Genomic DNA, 19,110 nt, shown 5'->3' with positions numbered 1-19,110 from the left:
AGCTGAATGTAAATGGAGAACTTATAGATAAATTGTCCTTGACAGAATTTCAACATGTTAATATAAAGAAACGCGCTTACCAGTATCTGGTTTACACAATGACTGTATTTTCTCAGGCGCGCCTTTACAATAAACATCCATATGCCTCTTTCCTAAGACTCTTGTAATCACAGACATGCATTGAGCACTGGAACTAAACGGAAACTGCCTTATAATTCCAATTTCATAAGGTATCTGAAAAACAGAAAACAAGTTGTATGAAATCATATGGCCTTCGAAACAAAAACTGTACAAAACTAAGTTAACATTTTCTTTTTTTCTGTAATCACTTTGAATAAATCGTATATTGCCTATCTACTTAACAAAGAATCAATATAATACGGTCCATTTATTGTTCTAGAATATATTTGTAGTTATATACGAGGGGCGCGAAAGAGGAATGATAAGTTCTCGACCAGACCTCCTTCCGCACATATCAACCTGAAATCATTCATTGCATTTGAAACTTTGATATTTTGTAACTTTAAGTGCCAGCTGAGATAATCGTAGCATTAACGGTTTTCTTCTGTAGAAGTAATTAATTGAACTATGGCAATGTGGAATACACCAAAGAGAAGTTGTGAGGAGCCATATAAGTCGCTGAAGGAAGTCCATGGTTGCATGCTAGGCATATTGAGTGTATATCGTTCTTCATACTCCACTGTGAAGAAATGGTGCTCAAATTTTAAGCGTGGTGTTTTTCAACAGAAGATATTGAAAGGTGTAAGAGATCAGTGTCGGTGTCAACTCTGGAAAATGTGGATCAGATTTATGACCTGATTTTGAGTAACAGACGAATATCACTTCAAGGAATAGCTGAGATCTTGCACATATCTAAAGAACGTCTCTAGTCCATGATCAGTTGGACATGCACACAAACTTTTCGCGAAATAGGTACCCACATGTTTGAACGCCAATGAGAAACGCAAACGTGTGACATCATCTCAATTGATTTTGCGGTATTTTGCAAACTCCAAGGACGATGTTTTGAATCGGCTTGTTACTCAAGATGAAAGTTATTTCACTACTTCGATCCTGAAACCAAACAGCGAGTGGCGCCATTCAGAATCTCCAAGGTCAAAGAAATTCAAAGCACAGAGGTCCATAAGAAAGATGCTGCCTCAATATTCTGGGATAAGGATGGTGTTTTATCAGACTACTTTCCAAATTGACAAACCATCACAGAGTATTACTGCAGTCTTCTGGTTAAGTTAAAGGACACTATTAAAGACAAGCACCGGGGAAAGTTGAGAAGAAGTGTGTTGTTTCTGCAGAACAGTGCTCTCGTTTACAAGGCTGGAAGATTAGTAGATTTTCTGAAGGAGCTAGGGTTTCAATGCATTGACCACTCACCTTACTCGCCAGACCTCGCGCTTTAATTAATTTATTTATTTTTCTTTCTTTTCTAAAGGGTTATAGAAGCTGAAGCAACGATGTGCCAAGTGTGTTGTCCTTCGGGCAGAATGCACTGAATAGCCTGAAACTTTCGTACCTTTAGCTAAAGTCTTTCTGGGTCGGGCGGAGAACTAATCAGCCCTCCTCAAATATCTAAGGGATTACGAGTATCATTTTGCATATCAGACTATAACACAAACGCAAGTTTCGAAAAAAGCTAATCTTCAGCCATAAGTAACTTCTAAATCGTAAAGTTTTCGGAAAATACAGAAACTTCTAAAGACACTGCTCTCCAAAACAGTAAAATGACTACGTAAATAAACAAAAATCGAAATATGGAATATACTTTATATATTAAAGTGTCGCATTTATGACATAAATTGATTAACTTTGCTTGTAACAGCTTTTATACCCAATTCCTGAAGCATGTTGAAGAAAAGCTGTAACTTTGATAGGAAATTCCCTTTAAGTAAATACTGCTAATACTGGCACTTGATTGCAATCTTCTTAAATAATAATAATAATAATAATAATAATAATAATAATAATAATAATAATAATAATAATAATAATAATAATAATAATAATAATAATAATAATAATAATTTATTGATATTAGGAAATTACAGACTAATAGTTCATTTACAATTCCCAAAATACTACATAAATAATAAAACAATCATGCATACAATAGTATTAAAGAAAGAAAAAAACATATAAAAGCGGAATAATATTACATATTAAGTAAAACATAACTATAATAATAATAATAAATGCCGTCCATCTTTGTTTTAAAGATGATATTCTTGGATCTGCTAGCAGGAAATGTTAATATTTTGTGTTGAAATAAAGATCTCAATTTGATAAAGATAATTTATGTCTGTTGGATTTAATTTCATCTATGGAGATTTTATGTTTTTTCTACTAGCCCTGTCCATTTGTAATGTTAATGAGTCTTGTGTTACACTCAAATGACTTGAATGCTACTTATCTCTTTATTTCCCTGCGACTGTAATTCACACCCTAAACATTAAAAATAATAAAACAAAACTTGCAATATGTATTGATTTGCATTTCACAAGATCAAAGTAGACAGCTTCGAATTCAGAAGAAATAACATCATCGATATGGTCGCTATCGAAGTTTCTAGGGTCTAAAATAAATACAGCCATACAAAAAATATCATAGAACAGACAATCACCGTGTTTCTGTTAAATTCAACTGAATTAATTCCTTGTAAACAGCACCTATTCCAGATATTTAACACAATGGCACAATATCATATCACGGTAGAAACACAACTATATAATAAAAATAATAATTTGTATTTAAATTCTATCTTCATTTAGGACAATCTTATCAGCCTCTAACTTTCTCGAACTGTCTTATTTATATGAACAATAACTTCTGGCAATATTCTATTCCACTTCGAAAGAAGATGATTAACCAGAAAATCAGTCAAGTATTATAAATTAGTGCGAAAATATATATGTATGTATTTAATAATAAGGGAAACAGTCATTTCTGAAACAAAGATACTCTCCACTAATGAAAAGAGGATTCTGTTCTCAATTTACAAATTCGAGATTGAGGAAAGTAAGAATCCACAAAATATAAATGGAAATGGTTTTCCTATTGGAGCAGAGATGTAAGTGATAGACTTTTTATTATTATTATTATTATTATTATTATTATTATTATTATTATTATTATTATTATTATTATTATTATTATTATTATTATTATTATTAATCCTCATAATATGTTTACAGATACACAAAAATAAATCAGTACTTCGTTTTAAGTTTCACTGTAAACAATGTACTTCTGCAAAGTACTATTAAATATTTTGACATTTCGGTTGTGTATGGCGAATTATCTAATGCTAAATAAAATAACATTTTAGACAATATGCAGTTACGCTCAGAAATATTACTAATCATCTCGTTGACTTTAAATTTTGATTCTTGAAAGAGACTTCTTCAAGGAAGATAATCGATAACGAAAAACATAAATAAAAAGGAATGGTCTCAACGGAGAAGAGAAATGCAGAGACACATTGTCCTAAGTATTGCTACAGACCACTCGTCAAGTGAAGAAATAGCTCGCTGTGAAATGGCGAGGTCAGGTTGTTAGGTTCTTTTGTATTGTAAGGAAAAGTTGCTAACTTCTCAAATTATGTTTTTGTTGTGCCACTACTCGATGTAATTTTTAATCACTGTCTCCTACTTGATACTTATCCAACCTTTATCCATATTTAGTTTTGACTATCTGAAAAGGATAGGTGCTCAAAAACAAGCTTTTGGGTTTTATTTTTTGGTCCAAAAAGTTCTTGAGTTTATAAATACTTAGTTGTATTTCTTTAAATATTTCGAAAACCTTGAAACTGGTGTTCTGTTTTTGTGTCCCTAAAGCATTTCTTGACACGTTCTTTGAACACAGTTTCTCAAATTGTCATGCTTTCAGCCATACCTATATAGCCCTCCCAACAATTTCATTGTATCTCGTAGACCTTTGATTTTTCATTCGAATTAGTATAATAGCTCCTGAATTGGAGAATACTTCTGTCCAAAGTTTTAGGGAGTTTTTAATGTTACGCGTAGTCTTACTATGAAATTACATTAACTCAATGCAATCGTTAATACACGAAATACAGGTTAGCCAACCTATTTTTTCATGACCATCTCGATGCAAGTCTGTCAGTTCCCAAATTCCATTTTATCTTCCCATACCGATTTAATGAAGTGACTATAGGAATAAAACTTGAAGTAACTGAAATAAAAGCAAGATTTGTTCATTACTTCTTCCATATCCTGCTCAGTCAAGATATTTCCTTTGCATAATAGGAAAATATTTACTATAGGCATTTTTTTTTTCAAGTAACTCTTAAATCGTAATCATATATTAAAAATTTTCTTTTAAGAACCTGATGGAATAAACAATCTTACTTCCTCTACTTCCAAATCACCGTTGTTACTCGTTCCATCTAGACCGTCTCCACCTGTAGCTAATTGATCTTTACTAAGGATTTGTAGCTCCTGAAACAAATAAAATAAAAAAGTATCTATTACAAAACAAAAAATAAAAAGTATCTATTACGAAACAATTAATAATAACTATTCTATTATTATTGTTTATATATTTATTTTAGGTAAGATGACAAATAATTAAGTTTCAAATTGATTTTTCAACGTACTGAGGTATAAGAAAGAAAAGTACGAAGGCCTGTTCGAATGTAATTTAGTCATTTATAACGCAGTGTATCGTTTCTATAGTAAATTATACTTTTCAAGTACAGACGAGAGATAAATATCCATGTACTACATAAAATGTGTTGAATGAATTATAAGGAAACCCAATTAAAAGTTCTGCGTTACGAATAGTTATTTTATTTTATTTATTTATGAAATATTACATGTAACATATAGCCATTTTTTAATGAAATGTGTAGTACTGAGAAACGAAATCAAGACACTAAAATGTAATAATATACAACATTGAATACCAGAAAAATGAAGAAAGGCAGGAAGGAGTATTCTGCTTACAACGAACATTATAATGAAGGACAAAACGTAACTTCACAGCTCAATGACTCACTAGTAATATGAGATAAATTAATGCATTATTTTGGTAATCTCCAACATGGAGAATATTGTATGGTAGAAAATTTGCGTCAAACCTTGCTTTATATCAGAAATATGGTGCTACACATTGATTTTCAGAAAGCCATTTTAATTTGAATCCCTTCATTTTGTTTTGTGGGTTAATTCACACGCTCTTTTCCCAATAGGAATCAAATCCTAGAGACATTAACACTTTACTATGTTAATTACATAGCTATCTGGAAGCTCATTTCAGAATTGTCCTAAATGACCATTCTAAACTTCCTAATTTATTACAGATACTTACAATAACATACACCCTTAGTGAAGTAGCGATGATACAAAAATTACCTACGTTAGAATTTTAAATTAAATGCAGAGCTTTAAACAAAATTTTGGTGCGAAATCTTTAAAGTAAATCACTACAAATTTCAACTTTTCTCATCTTTCAGTCGTCACTGCAGGGTAAAAGAACTGACCAAACATATGTATTGGTTGAATCATCAAGAAACGGAAGGAAACAAGTAACTCGATGGATCTCTTGAACAAATAGTTGAAGCTGGTCTGCAACTTGTTCTTCTGTCACGCGATTCAATAGGACGCATGACACATATGATCATTTATTTACATTTCTTTCCTATTGTCTGGCAAATCCATTTTTCTTCTTTTACCTTGCTTAGGACGGATTATAAACATTCGACTTGATTAGAACACATGTATTTCTGTTTAAGTTTTAAATAATACATCTTCTCACGAAAATCTTAGCATTTTGTACATTTGATACTAAAACTAGCATATCTCCATGAAGAAGTGCGCTCTGATTCAATGAAATTTGTTCATTTACGTCCCACGATTATTTCCTGTACGCTAATACAGGGTGTCTACTAAAATTCCAAAATGAAATTTTGTGACTTTTTCGTGACCTTTTCTTCACCAAATCATAAAATTTCCTAACATTTTCAAGAGCAAATTTGAGTGCGAATTAGACCGACTTTTCATCCATGCGATAGAAACATATTTTGCTTGCGATTTGGTAGCGTCTAAAGCCGACCATAGACATTTTTGGTGGTGAATTTTGACGTTTTAAGAACGAAATTTTCCAATCTGTACTTACATTTGTGCAGTTAAAAAAAATCGTGACCCAAAAGCTAAGTTTCGTGACTCTTTCATGACTTTCATGACCGTTTTCTGATTTCGTGACATTCGTGACTTTCGTGACCGATAGACACCCTGTAAGAGGAACGGATGAATAATGGCAGTGAACGGTTACGAAAGAATTGGTGGAATGAGAATGTGGAAGTAAATCGGAGCACTTCGAGGAAACCTACAAACACGATATTGTCCACCACAAACTCACATGGATCCTCACACCCGAGGTGAGGACTCTCCTACCAAGTCACGTGCCTCCCATCTCTGAATTTAAAATTTAACCTTAGTGGTTATTCTAAAATTAGATTATTTTGTGTTATTAATGCCGCGTATACACATTTTACTAAAATTTTCATTTACATGTGATTCTAATTCCTGTGATAAGGTTAATTTATACCGAGATTTCGGCTAACAGATGTCATCGCTGCTTTTGTTTTCCTTTTTAAATCTTGGATGACTGAATTCTTGCCTCTCTTTTCACTTACCGAAATTTCAAGGAAGAAAAGGTGCTCATCCCAAGAAGTCTTGTCAGAAATTAGAATCACATGAAGTAAAATAGTACAGTTGGTTGACTGACATTTCATATTGTCATTTTATGAGATTTATAAAACTTACCTCTTGTACAATATTTTGACTAGGACGAACAACAGCTGGCATAAGAAGATCAAATCGTGAATTATCTTGAGCAGGCTCTTCGAATTCCTGTAAAATTTTATAGAATGAATATGAAGCAAAATCTTACAAATTCTCAACCATTTTACATTTTTACCTTAACCTACTTGCTATATCTTGTTTGAGTGTTCTACCCAAGGCGGATACACTCCTATTTACACTAACTTATAATGTAGTAGCTATGTGAGACTACTAAATTAGTAGAGGATGGCCAGTTTTCCCAGTGATTCAAAGAAGTATATGAAAACTAAAAATTAAAGGCCTGGAGTGGAGGAATAGGTTTAGAATAGATTACGGTTATTATACATATAAGAAATGCATAATTATAGCATGATTCACGGGTAGTCACTTACATATATCAATTACGATAGAAAGGAATCTGACATTTCCTATAGTACTACGTAAGAAGCCAGATTCTCTACTGGTTATTATTTCCTTGTATTGGTATGTACTTTAACCCATTCACAATTGTTCTTCATATGCAGTGAAGAAAAAGACATATATAAACCATCTCTTATAAAATCAAATCTGTTATTTTCTCTACTTATCTCTCTACATAAAAGAAGTCCTCACTGACTCAATAAACACTTAGATATTTGCCTTAAGCTAGACATTTGAAAAATGGGCTATACACAGGTTTTGTATAGTTAAGATGCCACAAAGAAAAAGATTCGACGTGGAAGGGGGTGAAATTGTTGCAATTATTATGATATGTCAATATTTCGAATTTCCCTATGTTACTCATACGAAAAAGAAAAATCTGTACAGGCGCTATAAACACCTGTAGAGGTGCAGATGCATTTGTTACATTTTCTGGGGACCTGTTTTATGTATGTTGCATGTATTGCACCTATTCCATGAAGAAAAACATGTGTTTTGATCTATAATTACCGGTTTTAAGACCTATTTTATAGTGAACGTACATGCGCTGTGCAGTATACTCGATACAATCAACGTATAGTGTGCATGTACAGACACTGGTTTTGCCTTCAACATGTAATAAAAGAAAGGGTAAGCAGCACTATACAGGCACTCAAAACATGTATTGTATTGTACATATTTACGTAGACATGTTGTAGGTTGCATGTACGGAACATATTTTTTTAATGAATACATGCACTCGGCAGAAAAGGATACCTATATTAATATCTGTTTTGTATTAACCGTACATTAACTATAATAGATCTTGTGAATAGCAACATACAGGCAATACACAGGCATATGTTTAACATCTGACAAAGAATAGTTGCACATGTGGTGGACAAACGATTTCCACAGTCCTGAAACATTTCGTGTAGAGATACGTATTTTAATATAAACATGCGAGACACTTACAGGTATTTTCATAATGCGCTGTACAGTGTATGTTCAGTAGCATCTACATAAACATGGTATATGTTATAAATACAGTCATATTTCTGCCATGGAGACATGGAACTCGACTGAAAAGTCTACTCAGATTGATATTGGTTTGTACCGTACATTAGGTGTACATAGATCTTGTGAACAGCAACGTATAGGCACATTTTTAATATTTGACAAAGTCTAGTTGCACACAATGTTGTACAAACAATTTCCACAGTTCCGAAACATTTCGATAAAACATTACGTATGTTTTATTGTAAATATGCGAGACACATACAGGTACTTTACAGGTATTCCCATAAAGCGCTGTATAGTGCACCTCTACATAGGCACGGTACATGATAGAAAGTACAGTGCATATTTCTGCCTTCGAAGGTGTCAGTATTCACCTCTGTGACCCGGAAAACTATGGATTCAACACTCATATTTGTTGCATTCGATTATTGTTACATGTTTCCCTTTCCTTTATCCTCTCCCCATGCCGAGGGAGGCTAATTTGGACTTCTATTGCATTTAAAGTGTCAATATCCATTTCAGTGACCCAGACATTAGGTACGTTTTCTTCCCTTAGTCTGAAGAAATAACGTTTACTTTTTACCGATATGACTTTCTTTAAAAGCTACCAATGATATCTCGTAGAACTGCGCAGAGGCATATTTAAGTGTTAACATGTGAGACATTTTTCAGGCACTTTAAATGTAACCAATATGTGATATACAGTACATTTTCCAGTAAAGGAAACATTCACCGCTTGGCATCACTGCCGTACGCTAATGATGCAACTGTATACTGATAGTGTGTTTTGTTCTTCCCATGTGAGGTCTGTGATGTGCGGTAGCAGTTTGCAAATATTCGATCATTTGTGCTTCTTTGATGAAAATGTCTATTGTTACATTCATTAGTTTTACCATAAATACTGTCCCAACTTTTGAGGGTGGCTGTACTTCCGCCCGTAAAAGCAAGCGACGTTAAGAGAGGTATCGTAAAGTGTAAAGAAAGCTTCAAACGTTTGTAGTACTTACCCAGTTTGTAGCTTCAAACATTTTCAGATCTAAAGGATCACCAGTTAGTACATCATGGATTCGAGTTAAGGAATGACAAGTTGCCATTGCTGCTATAATGGAGGATTTAGAAGAAAGTAATGAGACATCAGTAATCGGACTCTCGAACCCTCCATTTCTTTTATTGATAACACCCCATAAATCAAGACCTTCTTCCGTCAATGTACCAGTCTAAAAAGAAATAATAATATATTACTAGAAAAATTATAGGTAAACATATCTTTTGAAAAAGAAGGTATAATTCAGAAAAGAAAAAGGACGTTTTACCATATTCTATGTACTTGTTGGCAGAATTATTCTAACTTTTCTAAACTCTCATTATTAAAGAAATTATTATTTCTTATTAGAAATTATTTTCTCTTATTATTATTTCTTATTAAAATTATTAGTTCTTATTAAATAAACCAGAAGCAACACTTCACAATATTCTTAATTGCTTTTATTACAAAGAGTTAGTAAACGGTAGGGAATATGTACGGAAGAGCTGAATATCTACATATTGAGAACTAGCATCTTCTCAGGCCCGTCAAATTTCTGAGAAATGCCTCGTAAACTACGTAATTGATTAAGACTCAAAATAGCTGCTTTGCTAGTAGCGATTTTTCTTGTAAATAATTATGCAAAACTTATCAGTATCTGCATCTTGTTAAAACTGTCCTATTGATTTCGTTCAAGATATTAATGTGCTTGTTCTTTTGCTTCGATGGTTTTATTACTTATTAAGTTCGCGTCATAATGAGGATTAAAGCTACAGTGTAGGTTTTAATCTTTTAATTTCCTTACAAGTTTTATTTTGAACACCTTTCGCTTCAGTGACTCCTTAAAATTGCAGGAAATACAGGGAATCCAGAAGCTCTCTGTCATTTGTAAGAATATTTCCTAGCTATATATAAAACTACATGAACTGACATAAATTATCGAGCACTTCCTGTAGGGCTACAATGATTAAATTTGGCATGATGGTAGCTTTCCGGGACTAACCGACAGGAAAATTGCCAAAAGTGAATATTTTTAATTTTTAGGGGGTCTAAAGAGGGGATGAAAAATGTTCCCATGTTATTTAAATGGGCCTTCTTTTGGACTTATAATCTCATGTTTTAGGTAATTAAAATTGGAATAAAATCTTGAAATTCAGTATGCTTGTACGTTTTCTTAGCAGTACCTAAGTAAATCAGTAAAAATAAAAAATCCAACTTTAGAGTGGTTTTATAGAGAACTGAAAAATCTTTTCCATGTTATTTATATGGGGCACCTTTTATATCCAAAAATTATTGAGCACTTCCTGTAGGGCTACAATGGTTAAATTTGACATCATTGTAGCTTTTCGGCACAAACCCACACGAAAATTGCCAAAAGTGAATATTTTTAATTTTGAGGGTGTCTAGATTGGATGAAGAATTTCCCCATGTTATTTAAATGCGCCTATTTATGGACTTATAATCTCATGTTTTAGGTACTTAGAATTGGAATAAAATCTTGAAATTCGGTATGCTTGTACGTTTTCGTAAGCGTTACCTAAGTGAATCATCAGAAATAAAAATTTCCAACAGTAGAGTGCTTTTATGGGGAACTGAAAAATCTTCCCCATGTTATTTATATGTCTTCTACACCCCAAAATGTTTAGGCACTTCCGGCATGATTAGAATAATGAAATTTGACATGATTATAGCATCCCAGGATTAATCGACACGAAAATTGCCAAAAGTGAATATTTTTAATTTTTTAGGGGTCTAAAGGCGGATGAAGAAATTCCCATGTTATTTAAATGGGCGTTTTGTTGGGATACAAAATCTTATCTTTTAAATAGTTGAAATAGGAAAAGAAATGATAGAATTGTGGGTTCAAGAGATGCGAGGCCGCAGGCCGAGCAAAGACAGCGTGTGGACAGATTCAGGAAATATGAAGAGCAAGTTCACGAAATTCGCTGTTGATGCAAAGGGCGATAGATAAGAAATGCGAGGCCGTAGGCCGAACGAACTCGGGGGTCTGGGGGCAGAGCACCCAGCTAGTCAAAGGCTAGTCTCTATATCTAAAACTGGTTCTTTTTGGTAAAATTTGATGAAAAAAAAAACGTTCAATTTATGTTAATCCTAAACAGAGATAACTAGTAAACAAATTTTTAAAGAAAACTACATCCGTCTAGGATAGAAAATTTGAGAGACCAAACGAGAATAGGATATAAGGAAAATGTTTGGCCCATAATTATTAATTTAACAATAAAACTGATATCATTATGTCCGTATATTTATTCACTGATATAATTTCAAGAATTCTACTGTCCCCTTCATCTGTCGCGATGTATCCCAACGGTTATTTAGCGATGTATGCTAACGGAAGCTGACTTGTGAGCTTCTGACATAAGATTTTTCAACGTACATTATGACGGATGAAGGGACACAATAGATTGGTTGGTTGAGTGGACTGGAGTTTAGTCTCCCTTTAGCACCGAGGATATATGAGACGTGGAACTGTGATTATCATATTCTAATGAATACAAGAGTACACTTGCTCCAGCAGTAAGCGTAGGTATTTGCGCCAATATGTATTGCCAAACACACTCACAGGAATTATTAGGGGGTAAAAGAAACAAATATTTAGATAAGAGAAATCTATATGTTAAAAAAAAATGAAATTAAAATTACAAAATATTGAGCTGAGCGCTCCGATTACAGGTTAAATAAACGTTACACTTGTCCAAAGTACTTAGTGTTAGACACTCTTCCTTGTTTCTGCCAGCCTTGGTTATCCTTGGATCCGCCTCGTCTTCACATGGTTCTCTGCACTGACAATGGTCGCAGGAGATTTGTCTGCTGTTGTACTGCACTGGAATCAACAGATGAAGAATGACTTCTTGCTGGGTTCCAAGAAGACCGCACTGGTCATCCGTGCTACCCCCTGATGGCTGCTTCTGTAACTGATGCAACTGACAATAGAGACGTGAAGAAGCAGTTTTTTTAGTCTGCCGTCTACAGACCTAAAGCTTGTGGAATCCAAAACCAAATGAGCTTCCCTAGGGAATCGAACCCAACTCTCCCACACCCAAGGCGCGTATGCTAATCATATAGCCACGAGGGAACTCGAAGAAAATCGTAAATTTCTTGAAATTATACCACTGGATAAATACACAGGCGTAATAACAGTTTTATTGTTAAGAGAATAGGACACTTTACATTTCACACAATAAAAAGCGTGAATCCAGTTATTGATGACAAGCTTTGATTAATTTAGTAACATCTACGAATAAGAGTAAAGAGCAGTTCAAATGACAGTGGAATTTCTTTGGATATGCCTCCATATTTCAAAGAGACAATGTCTCAAGATGATATTATATTATTATATATTATTATTATTATTGCAGCTGCAACCATTAATCTTACTAGCAAACATGGTTTTGGTCATCAGGTTTATTATAACTAAACATTATTATGCTAGGATATTCGTAACAAAACACGGGCTAAACGTATAGATTAAATCCAAAGCTACAACTCACCTTATCGAAACAAATCAATTTCAATTTGCCACAGATGTTTATTCTTGGCGGAGATATACAGAAAATTCCTTTTTTCTGTAGACGATTTTGAGCATATACGGTACCAACAGTCATAGCTGCAGGTAAAGCAGGAGGAACTACAATTGTAATGATGTCCAACGTCCGTAACAAAATGGTTTCTACATCAGCCTGAAATTAAATTATTTAGATTAATACATTCAGCAAGTATTTTTACATATACAACAAAATTAGTGCATTCAGGATCCGTGTGACATAATAATAATGAAATCTGATAAATAAATAGTAGTAAGGCAGTCTGTCCGTTTGACTGACATACTCTTTCATGGTTAAGTCTTGTAAAATTTGTAAGATTTTAAATAAAATCTGGCGTGTGGTTTCTTTGTCTTACGAAAAAAGCCTATTGCTTGGGCGTGAAATCTATTTAAGATAAAACTTAAATAGGAAGGAAGAGTAGAAACCAAGTTCAAAGTTCACGCATACATACGGTAATATATATATATAAATTTTCCACTGTAAGTTTCGTAAAAAATATTTGATTTTGATGGAACATGATCTATAGTTTCTCATTTTGACTTGTCTATCATTCTAATTGCTTGGAACTGTAGTCGGTAAAAGACAAAGGGTTAAAAGAAGTCAACTCACCCCCAACTTAGGAGTTTCAGCACATAGATAATGCGATAAGAAAAATAATTTTTCCTACAATTTTCGTAAAAAACATTTACTTTTCATGCAATACATCTATTTCGAGACTTCTCAGTGATCCGTAAGTTAGGGTTGAATTGGTCAAGCATAAAAGGAACACATTCATTTTTAACTTGTTGAACGACATATTTCGTACAAATTTTACACTTTCATAAAATATAGCTCTTTAAAAATGTTTATTTTTAGATTTTGAATTACTTTTCAGAAAATTACTTAAATCACCTCCCAACTTTCAGAAAATGTTTCAGGCTAATATTCGTAGAAATAAATTAATAAATAAATAAATAAAAAAGAAACGACAAATAAAAATAAAATAAGTAAGAAAATAGCGTGTGATTCCCTTGGTACTCAAGAATTAGTATTATGGGTTTAGATTAAAATCGATTAAAGCTATGATTAAAATCATCCTACTTTTATTTATTTAATAGCTTGATTTAGTAGCATCTACTATCAAAACCTATTTGCTTCAATAATTCCTGTAACTATAAAGATGGTAAGTAAAGTAATAGGAACACTTGAAATTGAAAACATATTAGATATCTGGATTGGCAATAGTCAGGAGGCGACTGCTTCACCCGGCTGTAGGTAGTGGTGTGTTAGGCACAACTCCGTACTACATAAGGAGCAGTAGAACGACAGTCTGCAGTAAACTGTGCAGACGGAGATAATGTAATGGGCAACCTCTCTGATTTCCAAAGAGGGCAAATTATTAGTGACCGGTCATGCGGTGCGAGCGTGACAAATGGCAAGTGGCAAGTGTGTTAGGTGAGTCGCGAGAGAGAAGTGTCCAAGGTGATGACCGCCTACAAAACTCGGCCTACTGATGACGTCCTCTACCAAACTTCCGAGAGATATTTTCACCCTATTGCCCAGACCTTGAGATAACACTCTGTAGAATAACCGAGTTCACGCGACACTTCCACTTGAGTCTGACTCCTCTCTAGTCGTCTTATAGTTCTTCCATCCGTGACATCATTAATGTTTATTATTATTATTGTGTCTTTTTCCTACACATGCTAGCAATAAGATCAAAAGTACAGCTGTATGTACGTTGTATGTGACTTCTCATACACAACTACTGGTATTCAGCGCCGCCAAACTGTAAAAGCGGTAGCATCGGGAATCATGTGTGCTAATTGTGTGGCAAACTCGTCTTGGGATAAACTCAATGCATGTACGACTGCTATCAACAACAGTTTGTATGCAATTTCGCATTATTTTTAAATTCTGCAGATGAGTATATATATATTAGCATAGTTACATTTATATATAGACTGTATATTTATATTTTTAAAGTAGTATTAATTATAATTCCCTTAATTTTATTTTCGTATTAATAGAAGAAAAGACACATTTTTTTAAAAAATAATAAAAAGATTCCTAAGAATATTTTATAGAGTAGATGGGATAATAAGTTTCATAAAATGTCAGTCCTGGAAGAGAAAGTGAATTTTATGTCATTCTTCTTCTTCTTCTTCTTTATTATTATTATTATTATTATTATTATTATTATTATTATTATTATTATTATTATTATTATTATTATTATTATTGTAGCTCAACAACCCAATAACAAGAAACCACACTTTGAGCTCGCACCACTTCAGCATTCAGCTTAACGTCAATTACGTCGTCAATTCCTGTAAAGTTCATGTTTTGCTAGTAAGACTCCTCAACTCTTTTTCAGATCGAGCCGTAATTTTCTTCAGATATTACAGAAAACGTACGAAATTGTAACAGTACATATTTTTTCATACGCCTTCCTTTTTTTTTCTTTTAAAACAGTTTCCAGAAATCGCTTTTGTTTTTTCTTGAAAAAAAAAGGCAATGATTTTGTCATAAGAGCACAAAAAGAACAAATTTCAACACAAGTTACTGAAACAAATAACTTAACAATATATAACAATCCTGTGAGAGTATTATCATCGTCAAATAAAAATCATTTACTGCTTGCATTGTTTAATATTGTCATAGAGAATTATTAAATCAACACAAACAGATTTAAGTAATAATAATAATAATAATAATAATAATAATAATAATAATAATAATAATAATAATAATAATAATAATAATAATTATAATAATAATAATAATAATAATAATAATAATAATAATAATAATAATAATAATAATAATAATAATAATAATATAAAGAAGTTTTCTTTTGATAATACGTTGTACATCTCTGTCAGCAATAAAAATCTTGGGACTCATATTTCGAATTAAAAAACAAATTTAAAACCCCACGTACAGAAAAATAATTAAAAATACTTACACCTCTTATAATGTATATATAAAGACAATAGGCCATTCCACACGAAGCTATAGAAAACAGGAAGACAATAAATTTTACTGAGTCCCTGTAAAATTTGAATCCCATAGGTTTTGGGAAGAGTATGGACCTAATTAATTCTCCTTTCGCAGTAGAAAATCCTGTCCTAATTACAACTGCTAATACCTAGAAGAAAATAGACGACAATGTTAATAATGTTAGACCAAAACAAACAAAAACTTTCCAATGTTTATAAAATGTGGTACTTCATAATGGAAATTAAATTACAACTTTTCCTATTCAAAACTGCCTTTAATATTTCTGTCATATTTAACTCATTTACTTCTTGTTAATATTTTATACAAGATCTTCTGCAACCTTATTCTTAATGAAGCTCTTTTGAATTTATTTATTTATTTTAAATGTAAGGACTAATCTAATTTTTATACAGTATGACAGTTCATCTAAAGTAATTAACTCTAGATTTAGGAAGTTATGTAATGCCGGGATTGACTCTCGGTGTGGTCATGAGTTTTTAGTGCTGATTCAGCACCATGAGGGAATTAGGAAATTAAAATTTTATTAGACCGGAACTACCATGCCACTGCCGTGCTCTAAAGGACACCTATACCTCTGGATAATCAAAATTGTAATTGGTTGTAACTAAAAAGATAAGAACGATGGGATTATGAAATATTTTTAACATAATATAAAAATAACTATTGCTCTAATTTAATACATGTGAAATTTATATCAATCAGAATATCGCAGAAGACTTATGCTAATCTTGGCTTGCAGACGGTCTGCCTTCTTTCAAAGGCTAGGGCCGAGTGCGATTGCTCTGAAGACCACTCCATAAGCCATGCCTAGGCTGTCATTTGAGCTATCTGTCTCTCGGCAGAGGTCAGGTTTCTATTGAAAACTCGGGAAAATGCCTCGATATCCCTGGTTTCTTTTAAATACTAGCCAGCTTTGTTTTCCTTGAGTGTGTATATGTGTGTGAGAGATTGTGAGGGAAAGTTTTTGTTATTGCAGATTGAAGCCCACATCTGCATATGTGCCGCCAACTAAGATAAGGACTTCTAAGGTTTTTCCTACTGCCGCCAGACCGACGACGGCCATCTAACGCAGTATGATGAAGACGATGGCGAGTACAGCAGGGGCATAACCCATGTGGTCCAGCTAGAGCCTGAGTGAATTAGAAAATAGTGAACTCCAATGTAAGCTAAACACAGAGTTCCTGGAAACCTATGTGATTACCTTGCATCGCAAACTGAGCATAAACAATCTGGCAGCCATAACTCCTTAGTGAGCTGAAGTTCTAAAGAATGTAGCATTTACAGGGTGGAAAGCTTTCGGCTACTTTGTTTCGGATAAGCACACCACCCCCCTTAAAAAAATGAAACGTTAGCTTGGTTTATATTTTTGCGACCTCTGACGTAAGTACTTATCAGGGTTGTCCCCACTTTTTTCATCTTTTTAAAAGTATTGTGGGAATCAAAAAGGAATAGTAAAAATTCTCTGCATAATTATTTTGTATTGAAAATACTACTTTAGTAAAATAGTTTGTTCTCAATACTTAAAAGAATACGTCTTGAAATCAATTATGAGAACATATTCTTTCATAACGAATTGAACAATAACGAAGGTCATCTCGAAATTATCCTGGTTAAATAAATTACTAGAAAATTACAGAGAAATGCTTGTTCTTTGGCTTTTGCAATATTTTGGTAATAGTGAAAAGCGAGGACAAAGCTCATACGCACTTTTGAATGTCAAAAATGAAAACAGTTTAAGAGATTTTTCGTTATCACGCATACCGTGGTACGTTCGACTAGCGAGCACATGTCTCACAGATAAACCACTTGTCTCAGATGAAAAGGACTATGGATCACAGAATACTTCGAATTAGTTATGAGCTCCAAGGGTTATATGTAGAACATGAGCAAATATGAAGAACATCTCAAAAATACCCACTATTTTACTGAGAAGTATTTATTAGAAAAGTACCGAGATAAATGATTATTCTTTGGTTCTGTAAATATTTAACAAAAGAAACGAAAAAGGAGGAGAAAAGCCAATAATCACCTTGTTGTAATACTTATTTGTTCTGAGGAAAATAAAATGGAAGAAAAGAGGTTTCTCAATGTTTGAGCTTTATCATTTCATTCACGGTTCATCAACTAGCAATACGGATGACGTAAGTGATAGCAGGTTTCAGCTGATATGCGGACGGTGCTAACATCTAGGTGAAACTACCTTGTGGTCTGGGTTCCATCTGTGCGTCAGTTAAATCTTACAAGTAATGTGTGAAGAATCTAATCATCGAATAAAAAGGAAATGTATTAACTCAGTAGCAGGAGTAAAACGAAGGAGAACCATTGTGAAAAGTTTGTATACATTATGGACATTTTGACCTACCATTTAGAAATGGAAGTATTACTATAATAAATAAAATAAAAAAACTTCGATATGTAGAAATCTTTATATTATTTTCCTTATTCTATTTTGACTACATGAAAAAGATTTTGGGATCAGAATGGAATTTTATGTTAACACACTGCAAAAGAATAATTTATGTACTAATTTACATATTTGAAATCCGGACGAAAATTACTTTACAGAAAAAAGCTTGAAATTGCCCATAAGGCCTGTATTTCCTGTTTTGCTTTAGCTTTCGTATTTTATATACACCAAGTAATTTTATTATTTGCTTTCCATATAAGGATTTAATAGTACTATGCACCTAAACACTCTAGAAACACTACTGTACGATACATCTTTGTATTTTTTTGCCATATAGATGCAACAATCTTTAAATAGCCTTGAAGTGACGGCCCGTACAGAGACGTGTATTTTAAGTAAAGGAGTTCACTCAAGCGTAGCGTGTGGAGATTAATTTCTCTGTATCGAAGTCAACTAGTGAATCGGACAAATATTTGGCGTACCTTTAGAAGTGTTGAAAACCAATTACATCCCAGGAACATAAGTGTGAGAACTCAAGAAAATACTGAGAAGTTACTGAGCTATGTTTCACAGCTCTAAGCGTTCACCAAGGAGCAATACTGCTAACACAAAGAACTACATATGACATCTAAGTTATTTTCTTCACTTCTAGCCGTATGGAATCCAACTGTTCACAAACTGGTGGGCGAGAAAGTATAAGTAACTCACCACTAAGTAAAATAGAATGAATGCTCTTCAAAAGTGTTCTGGAAGAATTTGCGTACACAAAATACAAATGACTGTACGAAACTGCATTATACAATAGCCACCTCTATATGGCCAAATAAATTTGCAACGCTGCACTAAAGGCCAAGTTCCACAGCACACTGCCAT

The 19,110-nt window shown here is 33.2% G+C and overlaps 1 protein-coding gene across 2 annotated transcripts in view; it reads right to left on the bottom strand.

Moving 5' to 3' along the window:
- LOC145671150 (polyamine-transporting ATPase 13A3-like) overlaps window positions 1-19,110 on the bottom strand; it is a 152,607-nt gene that overhangs the window by 60,990 nt on the left and 72,507 nt on the right. For both annotated transcript variants that reach the window (XM_081739974.1, XM_081739973.1), the window contains 6 exons: window positions 15,775-15,957; window positions 12,774-12,962; window positions 9,245-9,454; window positions 6,801-6,887; window positions 4,383-4,472; window positions 81-234 (listed from right to left, as the gene is read on the bottom strand). In XM_081739974.1, the coding sequence (XP_081596100.1) occupies window positions 81-234; window positions 4,383-4,472; window positions 6,801-6,887; window positions 9,245-9,454; window positions 12,774-12,962; window positions 15,775-15,957 (913 nt within the window). The remainder of the gene's footprint in view (window positions 1-80; window positions 235-4,382; window positions 4,473-6,800; window positions 6,888-9,244; window positions 9,455-12,773; window positions 12,963-15,774; window positions 15,958-19,110) is intronic.

Source organism: Thermobia domestica, chromosome 15 (assembly GCF_964235325.1).
Source record: "Thermobia domestica chromosome 15, izTheDome1.hap1.1, whole genome shotgun sequence".
Taxonomy (NCBI): domain Eukaryota; kingdom Metazoa; phylum Arthropoda; class Insecta; order Zygentoma; family Lepismatidae; genus Thermobia; species Thermobia domestica.
Note: the sequence above shows the minus strand (reverse complement) of the source record. Positions and strands in the feature narration are given on the sequence as shown.